Source organism: Chanos chanos, chromosome 8 (assembly GCF_902362185.1).
Source record: "Chanos chanos chromosome 8, fChaCha1.1, whole genome shotgun sequence".
NCBI lineage: Eukaryota > Metazoa > Chordata > Actinopteri > Gonorynchiformes > Chanidae > Chanos > Chanos chanos.
Window position 1 is genome coordinate 15,962,020 of NC_044502.1, and position 20,390 is coordinate 15,982,409.

Sequence of the window (20,390 nt, forward strand, 5' to 3'; positions counted from 1 at the left end):
GTCACTCCCCGGGACCTGACTCAGTTTGTTATATGCATTTTGAACTATACAATAAACTTACACTGCATCTGACTCATTGTTAGACTCCTATTGTTTTGTCTCAGAGCAGGTATCGTGTGGCGTTGGGACTCAGTCTCATTTGGCCCAGGCTGAGAATTTCACCCACAGTGGTATCCTGGAGTCATCGGGTGCTTCTGGTCTCACAACAGACACCCTTATCCAGGCAACCTGACTGAGTTTGATCAAGCCTCAGCCTGTGTCCAAGTGGCATTCTACTCACCTCACCTACCCACCTCCAATGGCATGCACCTGATCCTCCACCCGTTCCTGTGGGAGTCCTCCATCAGCTCCTGATACTTCACCCTCTTCCTCTCATGCACATCTTCCATCCTCTCCTCCCAGGGCACAGTCAGCTCAAGTAAGATGAGCTGTCTTGTGGCCTCAGAGATCAGGATCATGTCTGGTCTCAACGAGGACTTAGGTGATATGTGGTAGAATTTTCAGCTGCCTCTCCCGGTTGACTGCCATCACCCAGTCTCATGCCATGGAGAGTTAGCCAATAGTGAGTTCCTTGGGTCATTTGTTCGGCTGCTGTCTCTCCCTGACAAACGTTATCATCTTGGCTGTAGCATGGGCGCATCTGCTGTCACCGATCCCCTTGCTGATTGCCTCAGTGATGGTCTTGAGGACCTAGTCGTGTCTCCAGCGATAGTGCCCCTTACCCAGTGCCTTGGAGCAGCTGCTCAGGATGTGTTTGAGGGTTCCTGTCTTGGAACACTGGTGGCAAGCGGGTGTATCTACCGTGCCCCATGTGAACAGGTTGGATGGGCTGGGGAGGACATTGTAGACCCCCTGAATCAACAACTGAACCCTCTGGTGGTTCCACTTCCAGATGTCCTGCCAGGTGACATTCCTCCCCATCGCCTGCTGCCACTTTATCCAGGAACCCTGTTGTCGCATTGCCACTGATCTGTTCACTCGCTTTGGCTCTACTGAAGCACGCACCTCCTCCTGCACCAGCTTTCGCCTCTCCTTCCCACTGGCAATATCATATCGGGTCAATGTTGAGCTCCCAAATCCGGCCCTGCCCTCTTCCACACTCGCAAGCAGAGTTTTGTGCTTCGGCCAGCTTCCTGCCTGCTGGATTGCCCTGGCTGCTCTCCACTTCCTCTCATCCTCACAATGATCCCTGCACCGGACGCTTTGGTGCCCCTCGATCTGGTGTACTGCAGGTATTCCTGTGTCTGTGCCACGATGAATTCCTCCCTGACAGAGTTGAACGGGAGCTTGAGCTTATTGCTGTTCCCATACAGCCCAATGCTGCTCAGGCTGCGTGGCAAGCCAAGCCATCTGCGGAGATAGCTGCTCACCTTCTGCTCAAAGTCTTCCACTTCAGTCATGGGGACTTCATAGATGAGCAGGGGCCAGAGGATTCGTGGGAGGATCCGTGCTGGTAGACACAGGCCTTGAATCTTCAGGGAAGCCCAGACTTGTCCACAGCTCTCAACTAGCCCTTCAGCTCAGCACTAGTTGCCATAATGGAGTCTGTGTCTTTCAGGCTGCAGTTGAAGACCTTCACCACTTCCTCCACTTCACTCAGGCGGGGCTCCCTCAGACTGAAGTCTGCTGTTGTCTCTGCTTGGGCATTGTGCCAAGCTAGATCTCACCCTCTTCACCACTTTCTCCACTTCACTCAGACGGAGCTCCTTCAGATTGAAGTATTGAAGTCTGCTGTTGGCTCTGGTGGTGTTATCAGCGCATTACATGCACCCAGTAGTCTCTTCTGGTGTTGCTGTAGGTGCGCTTATGGTAGTCGCTGATGGCGCCTCTGGAGCAGGTCAAACGGCTGGTCCTCTTCTGACCAAGGAGCTGCTTGGTCAACTTGAAGAGGTTGGCCAGGAATCCTGCTCTCTTTCAACTTAATATCATTATAATTTTTTTCAAAATATCAGTGTATGACAGTCCAGATTGCTCTTCAGGCTTAAAGCAGAAAGTCATAGATAGGTGTTATATATGGCCTATCAGAGCAATGAATTTGTACAATGCAGAACCCATTTAAGGGAGGCATGGTGGTTCACAGCAAGAGGGTTCCGGGTCCGATTCCCCGGCTGGGCGGCCCTTTATGTGTGGAGTTTGCATGTTCTCCACGTGTCTGCATGGGTTTCCTCCAGGTGCTCCGGTTCACTACCACAGTCCAAAGACATGCAGGTTAGGCGAATTGGAAACACTAAATTTGCCCCTAGGTATGAATGTGTGTGAGTGTGTTTGTCTGTATATCTGCCCTGCGATGGACTGACGACCTGTCCAGGGTGTTTCCCCGCCTATCGCCCTATGAGCGTTGGGATAGGCTCCAGCACCCTCTGCCACTGTACTTTGACCCTAACTAGGATAAGCGTCTTAAATTGTCTGTTATCAGCTGTATAATGCTAACTACTAGGGCTGCCACCTTTTATATGGAGAAATAAGGGACGCCCCGCCAAGAACCCCCCCGCCCCTCCCCCCCAACCTTTGCAGCTGTTAACTGTAGAGGAGGATTGAATTGAAAATATGTATGTATTAGGCTGTTAAATACAAAAGGAAAAATAAATACAAAAGGATCGTTTTTTCCACTAAATTAGAGATAAAAAAACTATTTTTAAAAGTGTATCAAGTTTGTGGCTTATACAGGATAGACTGATAGGCTTATTTAGTTAGATGTTTTAAATTGCACATTGTCATATTTATGTAATGTATCGTGTTTATGAATTATAAAATAAATAACTATCATAACCTTCAGCCAAAAATCGGAATATCAGGATGATATTTGCACTGATTATTGCCTAGCTATTTGTATTGATTACTGTGTAATATAGACTAACATAAGCCATATTATAGGCTACAGTTGGTAGTCTACAATTAGACAATACACCATGTCTGCCTCGGGGGAAGTCTGGGGTATAAGGAATCGAGCAATTCCACTCTTTTCAGCGCGGGACCTGAAACATCATTGAAATAATAAGGAATAGAAAAATACAGCGACTGAGGTTGCTGTTTTTAACTGGGAGCTACAAAGCAACCACTGAGTTACACCTAATGGAGACGATAACAGTGACGTGCAATCGAACAGCACGCAGAGCTTGTTGGTCTATAGCTCACCACTGAAATTAAACTTTCCCACTCCGCTTGTATAACTGGTTTGATTTCATTCCATTTTATTTTCCAATACAGGATGGGTGGCAACCCTATTCACTATTCAAAAACAGAATCACAAACAACACTAGAACAGACATGTTAAAATACTGATTCTGCCCAGCCAGTTCATTTGCTTATAATGTAAATAATAACGATTGTGAATAATGAGCATGATGGTCTAAGAGAAACTTAAATAAATCTTATTTAGCCCGCTAAAAATCAGCAGAAAGCTAGTTCTTGCACTGTATTGGATCTTCAGATGGTTTCATTGTGTGACTACCTGCTGTTTACAACTGAGATGATCATTACATCATTTGATAGTAGTCACTATACAACTCAGTGCTTCCTGTTTAATCCCTAATTAAAGCAACAATTGTCCTCATGCTTGTTAGCATTCGCAGACTTATGTGCATCGTATAATTGTATTTGATATGTTTCCAACTGCAACCTCTTTCAGTTAAGCTTTGCATTTAAATGTAGTATGGAGTGGAACCAAATTTCCTTGTCTTATCTATTGTTCGACTGAATGTAAATACATGGTTTGCCATTATCTGCTGTTGTGTTGTCATCTTTCTTTCATTGTCACCTTCTTTTTTCCTTTCAAATTAGTGTGTTTTTCCTATGCTGTTTGATTATCTGCCATTGGAGAACTATCTCAGTGGGGATTACAGCTGAGCTGAATAAGGAATATAAGTATCGCCCTTCATTCGATTTGAGCCCACTACAGTAAGAACATTCCAAGGGCAATGACCCATTAAAAAGTCTCTGTTGATTTCCATTTTCATTTGGAACCAGGGATAAAACACAAAGGCGCTATGGATGCAATGAATTTGTCAGCCTTCAAAGGAGCTGATTCAAGCCAGTTTTGCTATCCAGCAGTGAATGACTCTTGTGTGAGGGGGACCTACAGTAAAGGAGCTCAGATCATCTTGTATATTTTATTGGTTGTAAGCATAGTGGTCACCATACTTGGTAACTTGGCAGTCATTGTGTCCATAGCACATTTCAGACAGTTGCACACACCAACCAACATGCTTGTGATGTCTCTGGCACTTGCGGATATGCTGCTGGGAGTGTTTGTCATGCCGTTGAGCATTGTAAGGTCTGTTGAAGGATGCTGGTACTATGGTGATGCTTTCTGTTTGTTGCACTCCAGTTTTGACATGCTCCTTACATCTGTGTCCATATTCCACCTGATTTGTATAGCTATAGATCGATACCAAGCTGTGTGTTATCCGCTACATTACCCAACCAGGATAACTATACCCGTGGCATGGCTCATGATTGCTTTGAGTTGGGGTGTTGCTGCAATCTATTCTTATGGACTTTTGTATTCTAAAGCAAATACAGCTGGACTAGACGAGTTTGTTGAATCAATATATTGCCTAGGGAGCTGTAATTTGTTGTTTAATGCATTGTGGGGAGCACTAGCTTTTCTCCTACCATGCTCCGTCATGGCTGGATTATATACAAAAATATTTTTAGTCGCAAAAAAACACGCTAAGAAGATTGGTGAAGCAGGCCTCAACCACAGAAATTGCAACAAGGAAAACAGAAATCAAATTTCTCAGAGTTCTGAGTGCAAGGCTGCAAGAACATTAGGCATTGTTGTGGGTGCATTTATCTTCTGCTGGATGCCTTTCTTTATTAACTCTCTGGTTAATTCTTATACAAATGTTGCAACCCAAAACATTTTCTTTGAAGTGTTTGTGTGGCTGGGCTACTTTAATTCTACAATAAACCCTATCATATATGCACTTTTTTATCCATGGTTCAGAAAATCAATTTATCTAATTGTTTCATTAAAGATATTTCAGACACATTCCTGTGATATAAATGTCTTTACCCCTTAACTTTTCACCAGTTTTTACTTCCCTCCCTCTGTATGTCACAAATGGCCTTCATACAGTTCAAACAAATCTGCCATGCATGTGAAAGTAAGACTATGCAGAATAACATTTTTCATAATATGGCGCTTTTTCCACATAGTATGAAAGAGCATTTTTTTTTCAGTATTTAAAAACACATACATTTACAAATCGCGAAGAGGAAAAATTGAGAGATATAGTGTGAAGAAAAAAAGAAAGAAAAAGAAAGAGACTGTTAAGAATTAATGCAGAACTGTGAAGGGGGAAATAACACCCAGCATGAAGAATCAGGAAATTAACGTTTCTAGTTTCTGTCTCTGTTTAGCCATCTGTGGTTCAGTCAAAAATGTTCTGTATATTCTACAGCATAATGACATCCTAGGAGCTCTCATATAAAACAACCAAAATTAGTTTTGTGGTTTATGTATTTGACTTTTTATTCGCCAAACAACTGTAATCTTTTGAATATAAAACATTTGCACAACCATTGATACACTATTGTATTTTGTATGTTGTTCATGTATTACGGTAGGTGTTAGAAATACAATGATAGTTTCACTTCCCCTTGCCTTACTCTGTTGCTCTCTCTAAAATGCTCATACTTTTGTGGATGGAGAATGTGGAACTGCTGCTTTACTATTACTAGTAGAATAGCTTGTAATACTTTATACGTATAGAAACAAGTTGTAATATTAACACTATAATTATGTACCTCCAATAATTATCTAATGAATCAAAACATATTACTAAAAAGCCTAAAGTTTTAGCATGAAAAATCAGTTTGGAGGTCTTAATCAGAATTCATAGTATGACAGTAAATAAGGGTTAGATTTTTGCTTTTGATTGGCTGCTGAGGCAAAATGCTTCATAACACAGCTGATGGTCCTGTTATTATTCTACAGTAAAATATAATTCAGGGAGAGAGAGTTGCAACATTTCAGACTTTCCACAACTGTAGCCGTTTTCTTTAGCTATTAATTTCCCAGTAATTTTTCAATATTAATCAACTTGAAAAGATCCCCTCTTGATAAAAGAGTCCAGATACTAATATTATAAGCCTAATGTATGAAATGTTGCTGAAACACACTTAATGATTAAAATATACTCAGTACAGAGTGTTTTGCTCAGCTTATTTATCTTAAAGTTTCAATAGTGCTATAGATATGGGACAATTAAGATATAGAAGTTACGCATAAACATTAGGGTTTGAGCCAATAGCAGTCCCTGACATTTACAGACCGGTGACAGATTAAAGGAAAAACCAACATAAAGTGTCTTAGTAAAGTGTTGGGCCACCACGAGCCGTCAGAACAGCCTTGGATTCTACAAGTCTCTGGAACTCTACTGGAGGGATGGAACACCATTCTTCCAAAAGGTATTCCCTCATTTGATGTTTTGATGATGGCGTTGGAGAGCGCTGTTTAACACGTCGGTCCAAAATCTCCCACAGGTGTTCAACTGAGTGGAGATCTGGTGACTTCGAGGACCATAACATATGATTCACATCATTTTCACAGTCATCAAGCCATTCAGCGACCCCTCGTGCCCTATGGATGAAGGCATTGCCATCCTGGAAGAGACCACTTTTATCAGGACAGAAATGTTTCGTCAAAGATGATTACTCAGAACAACTTTGTATCAATTTGCATTGCATTCAGGCCTGCACCGTTCTCTTGGTGTACACCACACATACATTTGCCCACTTATCAAGAATATGGTGAAGGATGACTCATCTGGCCATATCACTTTTTTCCACATCTCTGTAGACCAGCGCCTATGGATTTCACACCATTGAACTCTCAAATGTGCATTCATCTTTGTAATGAGAGGTTATTGCACTGCCGCCCAACTATAAAATCCCTCTCTTTGTAACTGTTTGACGGACTCTTCTTGCAGACACAGTCTGGTCATGTCCTGCATTGACATTCTCAGCCACCTAAGGAAGAGTTGCTCTTCTGTTTTCCCTAACATATCACAAAGTTTGCCCAGTGCATACATCCAGCCTCTCTGAGAAAACGTTAGAGAAGTCTTCGCCAAAATATGGAATGCAGTTGCAGTCTTCAGGCAGCTCTACAAACCAATATACTTGGTGGCAGTCTGATCTGTGTTTCAGTTTTGAATGATTATTACACTGATTATTACACTCATTTCAGGCATTTAAATGAATGGGCTTCTTGAGAAAGCTCACTCTCTTGTTTTTCACTTCGTCTCAGTACAGTGTCTCTTAAAAAACACTGTGCAAACAGTGATAGAACATTATTTTGCTGTGCAGTGATTCATCAGGTAGGGAAGCCCTTGTAAGTGTGTAAATTTTGGATGGGGCATATCAGCCTCCTTTGGTCTACTGTTATTTTACTGCAAAAACGAAAAGCTAAACCAGCAGCTTTTTGCTCAATTAATATTCAAATTAGCATTGCATTTGCACGTCTCTGAAAGTTGCTTTGAAACATAGATATGCTTTATTATCCATATCCCAACAATTTATGTCTGTGCGAAGGATAAAGTCATACCACAAAAAGGACCCAAAGGAAATGAAAACATTTTTGTTCATTCTGACTGCTCTGGAAAAATGGAGCATTTCCATACCCCATGGTAACAATAAAACTGTTAAAACACAGGACTTCTGTATTTATTGTTTGTCTGTTTGTTTAACAGAAACATTAGAAAGAAAGTGAACTAGCATGGGGCATGCATGCCATGGGTACAAAGACAATATGCTTTTATATAATTACAAAACACCCTGCTCCATAATTTAGAGCTTTTCTGTACCTAAAGTTTAGGAGATTTGCAAGGGAGAATACCTGATTTTGTGCGTACTCAAACAACTCACCATATATAATTTATGCAAACATACACACACGCACACACACACACACACACTTTTTATATAAGCGACGAGTAACAAACCACTCATACAATTATGGTTCACTAACGTGTGAAAAAGTGAAGCTGCTTAAAACGTGTACTCCCACTTCTATCACAAATCCATTGGGTTCGATGTGAAAAAAAAAATCGGTTTGGCTGAAATGCCTTTGCAGAAGGTCAGTAAACACCAATCCTGTTTGCGTGCATAGGTCATGTGACATGGGCAAGACACAAGAAATCAGGAAATTTACAGTGAGCTGGACTTGCAGCTGGAGAAAGTAAGGTAAAACAATGTCTATTACTTAACTTTACAGACTTAATTCACCGGAACGAACGTTTATCGGTTTCAACCTCTACTTATATTCGGTTGAAATGAATAATCAAAAGCTGTTTCTTTGAGAGGATACTCTACGTCTTGTGATATCAGTGTTCACAGGCGATTCGTATCCGTCAGAGACGTAAATTTATCATTTTCTGTGAAACGAAATGTCATTCGTTTTGCCAACAGCACTCATAAGCAGTTGTGGAATATATCATTGTGTTCAGTGTTTTTCTTTAGCTATGTACTAAATCGTGTAAGAAATGAACTGCGCAAAGCAGCCCGCAGACTGAGACTTACAAGAAGGCGTGTTGGCTTCCGCATTTTAATTTTTTTTTTTTTTTTTTTTTTGGGCGTACGAATTGGTGTAACAGGTGAATTCGCTTAGTCAGTGTTTCACTGGTCTCGAGTCGTAAAAACCACACATAATGATTTGCAAGAGGAGCTGAACGCATTTTCCTGCTTGCTTCAACGTTTTTACGTTAGAACGCACCCCTAATATCTATCTATCTATCTATCTATCTATCTATCTATCTATCACTGCGTGAAAAGAGGTGTATCTTGTATATTCCCGGATACTCCACAGATAATCGGCTGTATCCGGCACTTTGCAGCTCTGTTACGCGGCACGGAACACTCCTGAATATGTACCAGGTTTGGGGGTCTGCCTAGAGCCCTTAATTGCCACGGTGAATAATCCCTTGGGGGTGCTTGCAAAGGAACATTTGCACTTCACACCTTGGGCCACCAGGTATCCTGCAATTGGTCAAAAGTCTTTCTTTGAATTGGTGGAGCAATGTCTTGCCCCTCCTCTAAAACCCTTCCCCATTGGTCCATTGTGTGTCCCCAGACATGATTTCATATGGTTTATATTATTAATATTATTATTGTTATTATTATTGGTGGTGTTGTTTTATGTTCATAGGTAGATTGTATAGATAGTCTGGCAAACAAAAATGAATTACACAAATTTTATTATAAATAAAGAAAATACAGTAGTATATAAATTATAAGGCATACAAATTATATAAACAAATCAATGTACAACATATAACTGATTTGAATACATTAGAACATGATATACTGTAATATCATAGTATTTAATATGAATGCTTTTTGGGAGCATAAATGAAACTTTAAATGTTGAGTATCCAAGATGGCATCCTCCTCTTCAGAAATTACATCTACTGATGCAGTCCTCCATATGGCAGCCTCTTCCTCAGTTTAAAGAACACTAGCTCTGGCCTTGTGCAGCTGCAAAACACAGTGAAAACAGATATTAGATCACTGAAAACAGCAAATGGAGAAAAAGTCTAAGAACTACTGGGGAAATGATGTTTTGACTTACTCTTCTCCTCCTTTGCCTCATTCGAGTGGCGATCCTGCCCCCCTCTTTGTTCTCTAGATTCCCTTCTTGGTTCATCCTGTAACTCTTTTGAATAGTCTCAATAGCTCTTGCAGGATGCTAGAGAGAAAAAAAAGGGGAGAAGAAAGGAAGATTGATTAAAAGTTTGTTTAGAATTTCAGGCACTGCAATGAAACGGTCACGATGATATAGTCTACCAACAACACACGTTGTCTTACCTTATCTGTGGATCTGTGTGTGTTGTTTTCAGCATTATGCATTCTCCGCACAGCTTCCTGTACAAGCAAAATTAGTACAAGAGTTAAATTCAAACACATTAAGGGATAAAGCAGATAAAGAAATGCAAACGTATTAGAATGTGCGGCAGTCTACTTGTCCCCCATTTGGTCTGTTTGCATCTGGTCACCCTATACCTTTGACCCCAAGTAAAGGACAGTTGCATAACCATCAAATATGTAATTAATGAACCTTTAGACTTTTTTTAAAATTATGTTTTCAGTGTGTTTTTGCATGCTCCATTAATTTAGCTGAACGACAGAGCAATGACATTAAAGGCTATATGGGCCTACCACTGCTGTATTATACACCATGCAACACCTAACAAGTTTGTGTGGTTATCAAAATATAGCCTAAATATTACATATAGGCTAACTGATAGAAAGTTACAGCAAGGAAGGGGGCAGGCTTCTGTACCCAGTGCCACCTAGACCACTGACTGTTATTAGCATTTGAAAGGCCGTGCCTGAAAACCTCCCTCTAACAGCTGTATTCGGACATTTGCTGGAGTTTTCAGATCCGCATAACAGAGTTCTGTGGGCATCTGAATACCTCCGGCAAACAGCAGGTTTGGCGGAAGTTTACTTTGTCCGGATATTTCCGAATACACCACTTTTCACACAGTGTATCTATCTATCTATCTATCTATCTATCTATCTATCTATCTATCTATCTATCTATCTATCTGTCTATCTATCTATCTATCTATCTATCTATCCATCTATCTGTCTGTCTGTCTGTCTATCTATCTATCCATCTATCCTTCATAATACTTGGTGTAACCATCTGCAGTTTTTAAGGGGCTCAAACAGTCATGCACTAACTGAAAAACCACTGTATAGTGAACACTTAGTGTCTGTCATTCACTGAAACACTCATATCAAATAAAATAGGCCAAAATAGGTCTGTATGAGCCCTGTTTACAGGCCCTGATTTTACAGTAATTTGTCTGTGTCTTTGAAATCACGTTAATCTTGCTGGTCTGAAATTTGTAACACCATATGTTTCAGGGACTTTAGATTTGTGAAGGTTTCTTGTGCTTTGCCATGTCTGGAGTGCCAAAGGATCCAGATCTGCTAGCGCAGACAATAACCTCAAATATCCAGAAGATAACACAGCAAAGTAAGGGAATCTTTAGCTCGCTCTCTTACTGTTACTGTGCCTATATACCTCACTGCTTCTGAAAGCATTAAAAAAAAAATCCTCCCATTATTTCCATCTTTTGCTGTTGCTTGTCATAATATTTTGTCTTTGCCTTTATCTCCACCAGCATCTGAAATACAGAGAATCATTAACCAACTCGGAACATCACAAGACACACCTGACCTAAGGCAGCGTCTGTAAGTGTATCACACTCCACAAAAACAAACAAATAAAACGCTTTGAGGCTTCCAGCAAATCTCTCCAGTTTATTAAGATACTAATGCTTACTTAATTTAATTGATCTGAAAAAGGTTGGTGTTTCTTCGTGCATTCTCAGACATTTTACAATTTTGTCTCTGTTCCAGCTCAAGTGCACTAGTACACTCTGTTGGTCAACTAATCATTGAACTCTTCAGGAGTGATTGTTTGAGAATTGGTGTAGTAAACAGTAACCACGGGCCATGGGTCAAATATTTGTCCACAGGAGATCTTTATTGACAGATGTCTCTTGTGGCACCTTTGTTTTTTTTAATTAGCACTTTATATGTCAGGCCATGTAGTACTGAATCATTTTCTAGACTATAGCGTCTATGGATTCCCTTTGAGTTATTTACTCAGTGTGATCTGATCACCTCCTTTTAGGGCATTCTGATTACATAAAAAAATAAATAAATAAAATCAGCATGAAAAAATCTAATGAAACCTTTAAGAGGGCACTCTTTGAACTATTTTATGACAGATTTTCAAATGAGATGATGATGATGGTATGGTTTGGGTATCTTTACCAAACATACACAACTCATTGAACAACAGGTTGCCTCCCAAAGCCTGTCATTGTATTATTTTACATTGTTATAAACACATAAATCCACATACACATAAATAAATGTGGTTAATATTGTTGTAATTGCTGTATCTACTTAGATTACTGATTTCAGATATATTCTATTTAATGCACAAAGCAATGTGTTTTCATAGTGCGAGTGCAATAATGAACAGAGCTTTTCATTGTTACATAACTGTGGAAACTAAACTCTCAATAATAGTTAATATATGATTAACCGCACATCTCTGCCTGCTCTGTCATCTATATGAATACATAAATATGCATTAAAACAAAATGCCGTTTCAGACTACAGGGCCAAGCACCTGTGAATTTATGTTAATAAATAGGTGTAAGGTAGAGTGGATAGGCAGTGGTTGTCTTTATAGCATTTAATTCTTTTATTACAATTTGTGTGAATAGAATGCAATGAGTAGTGCAATTTATCCTTTAGTGTGGAAGTAAATGTACATGTTCAAATGTATCCTTTGTTTTTCTGGGCTGTATTGCTCTCATTAATGTTATTCTGTTTCTTTTTAAATGTAGAAAGGAAAAGCAACAAAATGCAAACCTACTTGCCAAAGACACAGACAAACTTCTGAAAGAATTTGGATCCTTGCCTGTGATCACAGAACAGGTACATGATATCCTGTTAGCTTGGTTTTGGATTTATGACGCCAGTGTTGTTAAATCAGAGTTATTTTCTGCATTGTAAAACAGGAATGTTGAGAGTAATTAATCACATCCTTTTTTTTTTACCTAAAGCGCCAAAGAAAGATCCAGAAAGATCGCCTCATCAATGATTTCACTGGTGTCCTGACCAACTTTCAAAGAACTCAGCGGCAAGCGGCTGAGAAAGAGAAGGAGTTTGTTGCCAGAGTTCGGGCCAGCTCAAGAGTTTCAGTAAGCACAACAGGGGTGATTTCTGCATGGTGGCAATATATAACATGGTTTCTCTTTATAGCATGTCAAAATATACACGTTTTCTGAAAAGTTCAGTAGTTGAATACGGTTGGATCTCTAAGACAAAGAGCAATACAAGCTTCTGTATTTTCAGCAGGGTGGTTTTGGAGATGATGGACTCGGAGGGAGCGCTTCACCGTTTGAAAGGTTAGAGGTCAAGAATTGATGGGTCTGAATTCAATAGACACACACACACAATCTAGTCTTATGTCTGTCCGCGATATTGGTTATTCCTGAACAAACACTAACAAAACATTAGATGAGACAACAGCAAGTACAAAGACAAATTATTATTCTGAGTGGCAAAAAAAGGCCTTTTATAGCAAGAAATACGTCACTGCCTTAATTTAGAACAATCAATTGATTTTTTAAATATATACCCAAGCTGTGTATTCTCAAAGACAGCTGCAAAAACAGCTGAATATTTTCTTTTTTTCTATGATTAAGATTAAAACAGTTGGCCCCGATACCACCTTTTCAATGGTTAGAGTGAACCTATGGCTAGATTTGGAAATGACTCATGCAGGAAAAATATTACTGAAAAAATACCACTTGCTCAAGTTTTTGGGTGAAGGGAAAGTTCCACTGTTCATCATCACAATAGCTATTCATTGACGGTTTTAGTTTGATGGTGTTGTATCTGTGTCAGTGAGAGCTACATGCAGACGCAAACAAATGAAGATGCTATCACAGAGGAGGACCTGCAGCTCATCCAGGAGAGAGAAATGGCCATCAGACAGCTAGAGGTGAGAGCAGCCTGAAAATATGACCTCTGTAAACGAAGAGAACTCACTTGAGTGAACGAAGCAACTGACTCTGTGTTGTTGTTTTTTTTTTTTTTTTTTTTTTTTTTTTTTTTTTTTAATTTTTATTTATTTATTTATTTATTTTTTCAGTCTGACATTACAGATATTAATGAAATCTTTAAAGACCTGGGAATGATGGTGCATGAACAAGGGGATATGGTTGGTAAGCATTACTTATACCTTTTTGTGTCCTGAAAAGCAGTAATTCACTTTGTATCTTAAAAGGTATCTGTTAGCAAAAACGTACACACACACACACACACACACACACACACAGACACACATTTTTTCACACACACTGAAAATAAAGCATGCTAGAATGACTGTCAACATAGGCTCATTAAACTCATAGAGTTCAAATTCATTGGGATGAAATATACCTTGCTCTTGTCTTGCAAACTGATGTAATGAGCAAACAGAAGAACAAGAAGTTCACAGTGCAAACACACTCACACACAACCACTTGGAGTCCTTAGAGCCATCTCTTTGTTTACCATCCATTCATGTAATTGCAAAATATCAGCACCAACAGCCAACAGCATTACAGTACATGAATGTTTATATGCTTTTGTTTCTAAACATCAGAGAGCGCAGAGGTCACTTGCTGAGGTCAGTGATCGAATAGCTCCATCTGATAGTCCCCTTACACATTTTCTTTAGTGTAACAAAAAAAAAAAAAAAAGAACCAACCCAGTCTGTACTTGTGAGCTTGAATGCATTTAGGCATTCGCACACCAAGCCATTTAACTGTAATGGATTAGTGAAATCATTGATGTATACTGAATAGATATGTGTATACTAGTTACATTCATCCTTGTTCTAACCAGTAGGGGTAAGGGGATAGAGACAATTAATAGGCCATAGAATTGTGTTTGTGGTGTTATGGAAAAAAGCAGTTTTCCCTCAATATTGATTATTGGAGGCAGGAAATCTGTTTCAAGGATTTCAGCATTTTACCATCTTTAATTTTCCTTTACTGAGCGTTGTTTGTGTACCCTTCACAGACAGTATAGAGGCCAATGTGGAGACTGCAGAAATTAATGTTCAACAAGCCACACAGCAGTTATCAAGAGCTGCAGACTATCAGGTAAACACAGTCAGTTCACATGAAATCACAGCATCATTTCAGCAAAAGATCGGAATGACATTATTTTGCTTTTGACATCAACTTCACCACAAAAATCTATGGCCCAGATTTAAATAGGACACCATGGTGTCTCATTATCAGTCAGGATCCCTGATGTTTTCAAAAGAGTGATCGCTGTAAAAACTAAAAACGACAATTTTTGTTTTTACTCATCATATAGTGTGCCTTTTTGCACAAAAGCAAATTAATTTTTTTGTAATCACTGTTGTAATTTAATATGGCCCTGAGAGAGCTTACTGATTTAATGATTGTTACTGACTTACTGATCTGTCATTGTTATTCTTCAAATGTTCCCCACCCCTTTAATCCTCCAGCGGAAGTCTCGCAAGAAGATCTGCATCCTGATCGTCGTACTGGTAGTTTTGGCTGTTGTTATTGGTTTAATTATCTGGGGATCTCTTCGCTCATGAGGTCACTGCCTTGTATGTGAAATTTCAGATTACCCAAGGCCTAACAGTGGGGTGTGTGTAACCCAGAACAGACTATATTTGAATGTAGAGTGGATGTGCAATAGTTTTCATTAATGTGACCTCTAAGCCTTTATAAATATATTCTCACACAATTAGTCCACCCTTTCTAATTCCCTAAATCTTGTAAATAAGCTGTAACTGATGATATTATCAATGACCGTAATCAAAAAATTGCAAAAGTCATTTAAGTCTTGTGATTAAAATTAAGTCTGTCAGGTTTAATGAGTAATCAAAATCTTAAGTGGTAGCTTGCTGAGCCAACAGTCATGTTGGGTGATGCATCCAATTAAACAACCACTCTCTGTTTAAAGTTAGTCTGTTCAACACATCAGTAACACAGTCAAGAGTCTAGTAGTTGTTATAATATTTTCCTCTTTAATAAATACATTAAATTAGCATTTAAGGAGCATGTGTAATAATGCACTAACCTTATCTTGCAGTAATACTAACTTTAAATGTGTAACTTAATATTTTTAATAATTTAATGTCCATTTTCAGATGATTTATACATGACATACTCTTTCAGAATCATCATAAATTAGTATAGTACTACCAGTGTTTTAGCATTTGACTGTCCTGCAAAACTGCAGAACCAATTGAATGGGCAGTGTCCCTGTGGTCTTCCAAAGAACCCGCTGCATTTTCACATATTGCTCTACTTTCCAAAAGCAATTAGCAATCCTTGCTCTCTCTGCATCAGGCTTCACTAAGAAATGAAATGACTATGTTTTAGCTTATCTGTGTAACATGGTTGGATTGTCTCTCACAGCTATGTAAGAATGAGCTGTCTGGCGGTATGCACAAATATTTTCTCTCAAAACAAGCACTCTCTTTTAACAGAATAAGGGCAGGCATACCAGTTATCTGTGTATCATTTATCTTATGTCTGTAAATAGAGATAATTGGCACTGATTTGTTCTCTTGTACAAAGGTAGTTGTAATTGTATGCAAATCTGGTTGTATATCCGTTTGATCCAATTCTAGTCTTTTATATACTGGCTCTCTCAGATTAAGTCATTTATGCACCTTCTTTGTTTTCCAGTCTGTATCTTGAAACACATTCTCATTGTTTTTCTTTGCAACATTTACAGTGCCAAAACCAAGGGCTAAAAATAAATACATCATGTGCACCTAAACTGACAACATGCTAAAATTCTGTCGTGATCAATTCATACTTATTCTTGAGCATATGAGTGCAAGGAAGCAAATTAGTTAAACATGTGTCAGCACAAATGTCATGGGTTTTATTACGTATATGTATTATATGGCATATTTAGATGGAGAGATGCTGGTTGCTCTTCCAGTTTGATTAGACTTAGTAATGTCTATACCATATGCAAAGTTTGATAAACTATTGAAATTGAATTTAAAAAGACCTTTCACAGGGTTTTATTATAAAAGCAAACTACTCAACAGTAATAATTTTGTTATATTGTACAAATACAGGTGTTAGAGCCAGGAATTAAAAATATTGTTTATTTTGAAACCTGTAGAATATTTGTTCTTCAAATCTATGCTAAGCTGTCTTTTTTACATAATAAAATGATTCAGGTTATAAAAAGAAAATACTCTGATACAGTCATTCTTTCTCTCTTCTTATCTTTTAAATAAACTTTTTTTTACCATTTAAATCTATATGGCTTTTGTGTAAGCATTATTAACATCACTGCGGGAAAAAGACATAAAACAGCAATCAGACAGGAAACAAACAACAGCAACAAAAATAGCAGGAGTACTTATGCCACCTGTGCTATTCTAGTATTTTTATTTTATTTTACTTTATCTATCGTTTTGCTAAATTAAACAAGACAGGGCACAAGCACAAACTCATCATCATACATTTATCCTTACATCAACAATACATTTACAAGTTCACATGTGGTAGCTGTACTGCTGACGTAGTCACTAACAAATAGCATGAACACAGTTCTAAGACTGAAACTAAAACACTTGCTAGAACTGAATTCTAAAGCATGCTCCCAACACATTCATTCAGCTGACTAGTAGTCCAACTCAGTGTGTCATTTCTTCAGTTGTAGAGTCAATGAACTTACAAAATGTGCTTTTCAGTGCCACTCAGATTATAATGAGCCTGTGATCTTGTTTGTGTCAAACTAGGGTTTTAGCGCAATGTGGAAGGGTACTTAAATTAAAAGGTGCAAAGTTGGGCAATAACACTTAGAAAAAAAAAGTTTCACGTAAATATTTTTGTTATTTCGATTAAAATATGTACCTTTTAAACTTGCCTTTTGCAATTTAAAATTCATGCAACTGACCAGAAAATGTGAAATAAAACTCTCAGTGGCTCTCATTCACCCTCATATTTATTTATTTAGTTTGCTTGTTTGTGATTTTTGTTCATGCAGATATTGATCAGAGTCTGAAGTCATTGTTAATTGGTTTAATTAAAGCCATATCCTTTCAAATACAAAAGGATATACTTCATTCTAAGTAATCATCAACTGGTTTCAACATGTACCACACCTTTGATTACATCATGCATTCTGTCACTCATTATTCAGAAGGGGTGGAAGGATGTCAGTGAACTAAGCATATAAAGACAGACAAGGAGAGCTAACCCATAACAGTGTTCATGCTGTTCCTCTAATTACACTTCCTTAGAAACCTGTCTTACTTGTGGTTTTGTCTCAATTACTCTTCATTTCTTGCAAGCGAGCATCTGAGTCTATGAGACCTCAAGAAGTGAACAAGACAGATTACTGTCTGCAGTCCTGCATAGAAAAACCTTTTTTTAACGCCGTGCATACATTATTGTATGTCATTGCAGGAGCTTTTGTTCTGTTTACAGTATTTGGAAACCTGCTTGTCATCATCTCTGTGTGTCACTTCAAGCAGCTGCACACTCCATCTAATATTCTTGTCACATCACTGGCTTTATCAGATTTTCTTGTTGGTCTGTTTGTGATGCCGCTCCATTTAACATTTTGGATTGAGTCATGCTGGTTGTTTGGAGTGCTTTTTTGTGGGATGTATAATTATGTCGCTTGTCATCTGACAAGTGTGTCTGTATATAATGTTGTTCTCATCGCTGTAGATCGTTACTTTGCTCTCAGTAACCCTTTTCTCTACTCTAGGAAAATCTCCCTGAGTGTCATGTGTACAGTTACGTTACTTAATTGGCTGCTATCATTTATTTACAATTATTTTCTAGTAGATTTCAAAGGAATCCTTACAAACTCAAAGCAATGTCCTGGAGAATGTGATGTCTCTATTGGTAAGATTTTGAATATAACCGATCTTGTAGTTGTGTTTCTTTTTCCAACCGCTGCTATAATACTTTTGTATGCCAAAATTTTTGTCATTGTTAAGAGACATGCTGGTGCCATTAGGGATCTTACCAATCATAGAAAGCCAGCAGATGGTAAGAGTGTTTGTGACCACGTTAGATCTGAGAGTAAAGCTGCAAAAGTCTTTGGAATTCTAGTGTCTGTTTTCCTGGCCTGTTTAGTGCCATACTACTTTTGTACTTTAGTAGCTGATTACATTAGTGCAGAACAATACTATTTATTGAATTTTATGTTGACACTGTTTTATGCTAATTCTTCCATTAACCCCATCATCTATGCCCTGTTTTACCCATGGTTTAAGAGGAGCATTAAATTGATATTAACACTTCATGTATTCAACACAGAATCAACACTGACAAATGTCTTGACAACAAACTCTTGAAGGCAAAGATCACCCATTTTCACATTCAAGCTTATTATGTAACACATGATGTATGTTAATAAATCATTTATAATGTATTTATAATTCGTGGGTTTTTTTTTTAACTTTTAATTTAGCATTCATCTTTCACCTGAAAATATCAGTAAGGGTCTAACTACATATTGCTACTTTTCTTTTTAAAAGGGAAGAGCCTATGGAAGAACTAATAGGTAACATGGCTGTTAACAGCATTGCAGTCTCATGGCACAAATCTAATTTCAGGTTGTCACATTGTGTAAAAGAGGCTGGATGCAAATGCATGTTAGTTGTCTCTTTATTTCTAGCAAGCATAACAAAAAGGGTTTCGAAACTTAGCAGACTTCAGAAATTCAGGCAGGAGGGAGAACCAACCTGATGTGAGGTAGACACCAAACAAAGCCAGACAAAGAGACAATGAAAACTAAGGAGTATTTATACACAGCTAAATGAGGTAAAACTGAAGACAGGTGGCATGACTGAACTTCACAGGGCTAAATCGACAGAACTCAAAACAGGACTGAACCTGTAAACATACAAATAAAGCACAGCTGACCTCCAGAGGGGGGAAAAACTAGAGGAACTAGAGAGGGGAGCAAAGAGAAACAAAGGACCAAAGAGGGACAGAAGGACCAGAGAGAGGGACAGAGAAGGACAGAAGGACCAGAGAGAGGGACCAGAGAGCAACAGAGAAGGAAGAGGGCGTGAAACAAATAGTGAAGATGTTACTAATCTTCAAATAAAAAGCTGAAAGGAAGAAAAACTGAACTGAGGACACCAAGTCAAATTACTACAAATAATCTAAATTAAATCCAGATAACCAATTGAACAACTTTTGTTGTCTTGAAATAATCCATAACCATACATTCTTGAATATACAGCTGATACAGTTCTTAGTGATATTGTCATTTAGATTAAGGGAGGCTGGATGCATGTTACACTTCAGGGCAGCTGTGGTCTAAAGGTTAGAGAACCACGCTTGTAACTGGAGGGTTGCAGGTTCAATTCCCAGGCCCAATGTCCATGGCTGTGTGCCCTTGAGCAAGGCACTTAACCCTAACACTCCCCAGGCGCAGAGGAATGCTATTTTTACTTTTTTTTTTTTTTTTTTTACATTTACATGTAGTTGAGCAACAGACTTCATTAATCACTATCCAAATCTAAGTGGATAATCGCCCCAGTGTTTAAAATATAGAGACAAGTATATGTGAGAAATATAGGAATCTCAAACAGTAAACTAAGTATGGTACACACAAAGCACTGGAAAAAAACCAGATAAGCACAGGAAAGAAAGAGATTCAGATAAAACTTGGTGCACTGTAGTCACTGAGAGACTTCCCAGAGAGCTGAATAAATAAGGAATAAATAAACAGAGGGAGGAATAAATAAGCACAGGGAGAAATGAGATAAAAAAGTGAGGAACAGGTGGGTTTGATAATCAGATGACGAGCAGAATTAACCAGTGTTT

At 38.6% G+C, this 20,390-nt stretch overlaps 3 protein-coding genes and 1 pseudogene across 4 annotated transcripts; 3 read left to right on the plus strand and 1 right to left on the minus strand.

Moving 5' to 3' along the window:
* Positions 1–281: 281 nt before the first annotated feature.
* On the minus strand, positions 282–2,139 carry LOC115819365 (uncharacterized; annotated as a pseudogene).
* Positions 2,140–3,995: 1,856 nt separating this feature from the next.
* On the plus strand, positions 3,996–5,024 carry LOC115819366 (trace amine-associated receptor 13c-like). The gene has a single exon (XM_030782922.1). It carries the CDS (start codon positions 3,996–3,998, stop codon positions 5,022–5,024), a length of 1,029 nt encoding a protein of 342 aa, XP_030638782.1.
* Positions 5,025–8,134: 3,110 nt separating this feature from the next.
* On the plus strand, positions 8,135–15,186 carry stx7l (syntaxin 7-like). 2 transcript variants are annotated; one of them, XM_030782189.1, is made up of 10 exons: positions 8,135–8,187; positions 10,876–10,987; positions 11,136–11,205; positions 12,378–12,468; positions 12,597–12,734; positions 12,889–12,941; positions 13,444–13,540; positions 13,691–13,763; positions 14,605–14,687; positions 15,062–15,186. In XM_030782189.1, the coding sequence occupies exons 2-10, from the start codon at positions 10,912–10,914 to the stop codon at positions 15,155–15,157; spliced, it is 777 nt and encodes a 258-aa protein (XP_030638049.1). In that variant the 5' UTR covers positions 8,135–8,187; positions 10,876–10,911; the 3' UTR covers positions 15,158–15,186. The 2 variants fall into 2 exon arrangements, with proteins under 2 accessions (XP_030638049.1, XP_030638050.1); XM_030782190.1 differs by having other exon boundaries at positions 12,892–12,941.
* Positions 15,187–17,905: 2,719 nt separating this feature from the next.
* Positions 17,906–18,907, plus strand: LOC115818707 (trace amine-associated receptor 13c-like). Its single transcript, XM_030782160.1, has one exon. The coding sequence runs from the start codon at positions 17,906–17,908 to the stop codon at positions 18,905–18,907; it is 1,002 nt and encodes a 333-aa protein (XP_030638020.1).
* The last annotated feature ends 1,483 nt before the right edge of the window (positions 18,908–20,390 follow it).

What these genes read in the sequence shown, in the direction of transcription:
- LOC115819366 (XM_030782922.1), top strand. Translation starts at nt 3,996, where the DNA reads ATGAATTTGTCAGCCTTCAAAGGAGCTGATTCAAGCCAGTTTTGCTAT.
- stx7l (XM_030782189.1), top strand. Translation starts at nt 10,912, where the DNA reads ATGTCTGGAGTGCCAAAGGATCCAGATCTGCTAGCGCAGACAATAACC. An exon ending in CCTGACCTAAGGCAGCGTCT is followed by an intron (nt 11,206 to 12,377) that starts GTAAGTGTATCA and finishes TTTTAAATGTAG; the next exon opens with AAAGGAAAAGCAACAAAATG. An exon ending in TGCCTGTGATCACAGAACAG is followed by an intron (nt 12,469 to 12,596) that starts GTACATGATATC and finishes TTTTACCTAAAG; the next exon opens with CGCCAAAGAAAGATCCAGAA.
- LOC115818707 (XM_030782160.1), top strand. Translation starts at nt 17,906, where the DNA reads ATGAGACCTCAAGAAGTGAACAAGACAGATTACTGTCTGCAGTCCTGC.